General features: G+C 43.0%; 1 protein-coding gene across 1 annotated transcript in view; it reads left to right on the top strand.

Annotated features, from left to right (window-relative positions):
* Nucleotides 1-3563: 3563 nt before the first annotated feature.
* Nucleotides 3564-6208, top strand: part of LOC133518781 (ras-related protein Rab-32) — a 30928-nt gene continuing 28283 nt past the window's right edge. Inside the window, exon 1 of the mRNA XM_061852467.1 lies at nucleotides 3564-3815. Within this exon, the coding sequence (XP_061708451.1) occupies nucleotides 3657-3815 (159 nt within the window). The 5' untranslated portion in view covers nucleotides 3564-3656. The remainder of the gene's footprint in view (nucleotides 3816-6208) is intronic.

Below are 6208 nucleotides of genomic sequence, written 5' to 3'. Positions count from 1 at the left end.
AATTTGTTAAATATCAAAAAGTGGCGCCATCTAATAGAGCATAGGCCCAAAGGTTATGGCGCCATGAAGTTGGACCTTACTGCATTTGTTAGTTACGAGGTATTGCACTATCCACGGCGACATGTATTTTTTAAATTTATTTATTCAGGTAATTCTAACACAATAATTATCTGAATTTAATAAGTAAAAGAGGCTTTCTATATTATATAAAGCTGCAGCCCGAACATTAATCGACACGAATTGTTCTCCCGGAAGGAGGCGCGGGGGGATTCGAGTTTGGTACGGTCGTACAGGGGGCGGTCCGGTGACCTCCGGAAAAATCCGACTTTCGGTCTACCGGATCGGGACAGAAAAATGTTTGACGGCCCGGCTAAACGGTGGGAGATAGTGGGGGGGTGCTCGACCAAATGTCACAGAGGACCCTGGGCGGTTTCGGAGGCCGCCATTTTTTTTTCAAAATGGCGGATTCAAAATGGCGGCCGATTTTCATGTCGGTCCCGGCGCGCTCAAATTTCGGTCACGGAATCTCGGGGCCCTCTAGATCGGTATGGAAAAAAAAAATTTGGAAAAAATCCAAGATGGCGGACACCATGGCCACTTTTATTTTGTATGGCAACTTTTAAACGGTGACAGATAGGTGGGGGGTGCTCGACCAAATGTCATAGAGGGCCCCGAGACAAATGGAATGGCATTTAAAAAAATTCAAAATGGCCGACTCAAAATGGCGCCGAAATTTCAAAACGGTCCGAGAGCGCCGAGAACCGGTACGTGGGTACATATGGGCCCCCGCATTCGAAAAAAAATTTTTTTTTTTTTTTAGCTCGAAAAATAATTTGTATGGGATTTTTTTTCGAATCCCCCACATGCTAAACGGTGAGAGATAGGTCGAGGGAGCTCGACCAAATGTCATAGAGGGCTCCGAGTGGAATCTGATTAGAAAAAAAAAATTCAAAATGGCCGACTTTTTTTTTTTCTAAAACTTCAAAAAGGTCCGAGCGCTCTGAAATTTTGGTCGCGGTATCTCGGAGCCCCAACGACTCATATGGAAAAAAAAAAATTTGGAAAAAATCCAAGATGGCGGAATAATGGCCAGTTTACTTTTGTATGGCAACTCTCAAACGGTGCGTGATAGGTGGGGGGTGCTCGACCAAATGTCATAGAGGGCCCCGAGACAAATAAAACTGCATCAAAAAAAAATTCAAAATGGCCGACTTTTTTTTTTCTTTTTTTAATGTTGGTCCGAGCGCGCTGAGATTTTGCATGCGGCGAGCCTGGGGGGCCAAGATTACCATATGAAAAAAAGTTTTTTGGAAAAATCCAAAATGGCGGCGGACAGGGGCAAAGTCAAATTTCCAAGTAGGTTAAGCGAGCCCGAAGGGCGAGCTTCAGGCTGGGAGGCCGAAGGCCGACCCCGGCGGAGGGCCGAAGGCCCGGAGCCTTCACCCCGACCCCCAAGCGTGCAACCCCCAGTAACTAAAAGCGAGGCCGAAGGCCGAGCTGCGTGCGTACGGTGCTCCCAAGCGTTCTACCAAGTCGACTGTCTTGATAAGCGGAGCCGGCGGGCCGACGGCCCGACGGCGACGCGTCGAGGCCAGCGAAGGCCGAAGGCCGAGCTCCGCGTAGGGCCGAAGGCCCGAAGCGTCACCTGAGAGGGGGAAGTTGGAGCTTAAACACGACCCAATAGGAAAAGTGTCTTAGACAAGCGAAACGGCGGGCCGAAGGCCAAAGGCCGTAGGCCCGACGTGAGCTTGTCAAGACACTTTTACTATTGGGTCGTGTTTAAGCTCCAACTTCCCGCACTACTCCCGAAGCGAAACCAACCCTCCCCGAGTGTCTTAATAAGCGAAGCGGCGGGCCGAAGGCCCGACGCTGAGCTTCGAAACCCAGCGAAGGCCGAAGGCCGAGCTCCGCGTAGGGCCGAAGGCCCGGAGCGTCCCACTGGCTCGGCCAAAACGCGAGGCCGAAGGCCGAGCTGCGAGAGTGCGGCCCAAAGCGGAAGTACAACCGCATTACATTTCACCTTTGGAAAACAAATATTCTTTATACTAAAAATAACGGGAAAAATGCATTTATAGAGCGAACCGGTTACAAGTTAACTGTTTTAATAAGCGAAGCGGCGGGCCGAAGGCCCGACGCTGAGCTTCGAAACCCAGCGAAGGCCGAAGGCCGAGCTCCGCGTAGGGCCGAAGGCACGGAGCGTCCCATTGGATCGCCCAAGCACGCGAGGCCGAAGGCCGAGCTGCGAGAGTGCGGCCCAAAGCGGAAGTACAACCGCATTAACTTTCCCCTTTGGAAAACAAATCTTCTTTATATTAATAACAACAAAAATAACGGGAAAAGTTATAAAGCGAACCGGCAACAAGTCAACTGTCTTAATAAGCGGAGCCGGCGGGCCGAAGGCCCGACGGCGAAGCGTCGAGGCTAGCGAAGGCCGAAGGCCGAGCTCCGCGTAGGGCCGAAGGCCCGAAGCGTCCCCTTCGAAGTTCGCCAGCGGGGAAGTTGGAGCTTAAACACGACCCAATAGTAAAAGTGTCTTAGACAAGCGAAACGGCGGGCCGGAGGCCGAAGGCCGTAGGCCCGACGTGAGCTTGTCAAGACACTTTTACTATTGGGTCGTGTTTACGCTCCAACTTCCCTTCAACCCCCAAAGTAACTATATTGCGAAGGCCGAAGGCCGAGCTCCGCGTAGGGCCGAAGGCCCGGAGCGTCCCATTGGATCGCCCAAGCACGCGAGGCCGAAGGCCGAGCTGCGGGAGTGCGTGCTCGCACGCGGACCATTCCTTGCAAGCAAAAGTACAACTGCTTTACCTTTTCCCTTTGGAAAACACAAACTTTTACACCTAAACAACAGCAACAACAACAAACACTACAACAACAACACATAAACAACAATATTAATAACAACATACGCAAGGCCGAGTGCATGCTCGCACGCGCAACAAAAGTACAACTGCAACACTTCTTCCCTTTGGAAAACAAACTTTTTCACTCAAACAACGGCACCTACAACAATAACTCATCAACAACAACATCAACAACAGCACCAACTACAAAAACAACAATACCAACTACAGCACCATGCACACCGCGGGGCCCACGGGCCCCGCGCACCAAGCAAAATCTAGTCTTTACTTTTATAGCAACAGTATTTATAACTATTGCAATACAGTAACATGCAATCATAAGTGTTACCAGGGATTATGGAGAAGTGTTTGCAACCTTAATACTTCGTCGCTTGTTTACAATGTTGCAAATGATAACATTAGATAAATGCGTAACGCACACAAACTGCATAATATTTCACTACGCCCCTGTTTCTAATGACATTGGTTCTATATTTAAAGCAATATGTCTGCTAAGTCCTTTAGCAAACAGAGGTGAGGCAATACAAATATATAAAGCTTCCAAAGCAAATTATTCTTACACTATCGCCATATCTTAAAGTTAACAATACAACTAAGAAAATTTGCCATTACTATATCATTTGATAGTAAAATTCAAACTACCCACCTTCCTTATTTATTAACTTAATAAACTTATATGGGGATTTTAAAGTCACAGATAGCAACATGTGTTTAACTTTGCAGTGTTTACAAAACAAGTATTTTATTCTCAAGGTGTTTTAATATCCGTGTAATGTAATATGCAACAACGTTATGAGACTCGACCTGCAGCCGTTGGGAGTAGCGCGCTTCGCCGCAGTAACTTCGAGGGAAACTGCGAGATGTCTACGTCAAAAAGAACCTTTGGTGCTCGTAAAACACCCAAACTGCCGCGCGCCGCAGTGTTCTAGAAGATTTCGAATTTCGAATATGGTAAGTTCTTGAAACGGTACCAACTTTACAATATTTGCCGAAAGCACGGAAAGCGCAGTATTTTTTTTAACGTAGGTAAGTAAAAGTAGTCCGTGATTGTGTTGTGATCGAAATGATAGAAAACTAGTGGATTTTCAAATCGGTAATATATCGAACTCTAGAACTAGAATATAACTGTAATTTATGAAAAACATTATTAAATGATCAATAAATCCTAAAAAAATATAATTATATTAATTAATAGGTATATAAAATATCCACAACGCCGGTGGCCATAAATGCAATATGCTTAATAATATGTAAAAAGATAATGATGATTTATATGACGAGAAAGATTATACGACACGCGGATGTTTTGTAAAATAAACAGAACGGGGGTATAAGCTTAGATGGCGTACGTAAATCTATTACGGCTATTAAAAACATGTTAAAGAAGACTTACGTACGTAAGTAAGTATGCCATTTCATTAAGTAGGTATATTAAAGTGGTAATTACGTATTAGGTAGTATTTCACGGAGTTCATCAGTAGGTAGATAGATTCATTTTGTTGTATTGGGTTAAAACTTAGCAGATAGCCACATGTCAATATTAAAGTACCTGGGCGACCGAGCTTTGCTCGGTTATATTATAACTGTTTATTGTAATATCGTCGGGGATAGTGCAATAACGCGTAACAAAAAAATGCAGTAAGGTCCAATTACCTTGTACATTGTTTGAATTTCGAACTCTTACGACTTTGTTAGTTGCGCGGTATTGCACTATCCCCGACGATATGGTGGTGTATAGGTATCTTAACTAGATTTTATTACTAAATTAAACTTGTCTAAAACAATAAAAATTAAAATATATATAAGCTTGAACAAAAAAAAAAAAACAAAAGTTAGTCACCGGGCAGGATTCGAACCAGTCACACTGGTTGTTTCTTGCCGCCCGCGTCTTAACCCGCTGGACCAGACGGACAGTGGCTTGCAATACGAAATTAGCGACCATATTCGGCGTCGAAAGAAAAACGCATGAAAACTCGAAAACACGCGTTTTCCCAAACATAAGACTAATCTAGATCGATTGTTTACCCCCCAAAAACCCCCATATACCAAATTTCAGCGAAATCGTTAGAGCCGTTTCCGAGTTCCTTGAAATATATAAAGAATTGCTCGTTTAAAGGTATAAGATAATGGTTTCAGTAATTTTGACTAGATATTACTCATTAATAAAAACTATTGCGTTTAATAAATAATCGAACGGTGTATCGAAGCAAAACAGTTACTTAATGATCGCGATCTTTGTAAATTAAAGTGGAAAATTAGTTATACAAGTACAACAGCTAGGCAGGCAATGAATTGAATTAGTAGCATTTTAAAATTATACTTAGGTACGAAGATACTAATTTTTGGTAATATCTTTGAGTGAATTGCGCTGTCTATGATATGATTTTTTGTTCAAGTACTCTAGGTATTGTAGCGCCACCTATTTAAAGTTTTTGATGACACTTTTTGGTACATGGAGATTTCGTTCTTAATCTCCACCTTCCGTAGCTTTGATGAAAGTCTGATATAGGCCTAGCGCTAACAAGTGAAACAACGCACCAAAATTATCAACCATCCTGATATACTTTTCTAAATAGAGTTCAAAAGTATCTGTCACAAGACACAACCTAATTATTCTACATATAAATAAATAAATAAAAAGATATTTATTTACCACCACAAAAAAAAAAAAAAACAAATCAGGTAGAAGTAACAAATATTTCTAACACACATATTGTTTGCCTATTAATCTAGAAACAATATGCAATTTTTTGTTAAGGTATTAATGAACGGTAAATATTTTAAGTACGTCTGATCTGTTTCTTTTGATGCTGGACTGGTCATAAACATGACATAAAAAGGTAGGTACGTTATAAGTAGTTAACATACGTAGTTACGTTTTATTGTAAGTACCAACGTGGTAATCCTGTTTAGTCCATAGACAAGGCGCGGCAGCGACCTACGATAACAGATAACAACTTGACGAGGCTTAAATCTGGAGTACGTTACAATGTATTTACAATTAATCTTACAATGTACTTGAGGCGATGCTAAAAAGTAGGTACAGTCAGCGTCAAATACTTTGTAGCAACCAAAGTAGCCAAATAGTTCGGTACACCATATATTTAGTATGATGTACCGAACTATTTGGCCACTTTGACTGCTACAAAGTATTTGACGCTGACTGTACATACATACTTCCGAAATAGACAAGAGGGTGTTTGCCTGGCTGGAGTATTTGAATTTTTGGCAATTTAAAAAAATCGGCCTCAGCATGTCGGTCGATGCTCAGTGTAGGGTTCCGTAGTTACCCGTCCGTAGAATTGCCATACGCCCCATATACCTATACGGGACGGTCACCGTAC

Source organism: Cydia pomonella, chromosome 6, assembly GCF_033807575.1.
Source record: "Cydia pomonella isolate Wapato2018A chromosome 6, ilCydPomo1, whole genome shotgun sequence".
Classification (NCBI taxonomy): domain Eukaryota; kingdom Metazoa; phylum Arthropoda; class Insecta; order Lepidoptera; family Tortricidae; genus Cydia; species Cydia pomonella.
The sequence above is the reverse complement of the archived record's forward strand: the minus strand, read 5'-3'. Positions and strand labels throughout refer to the sequence as shown.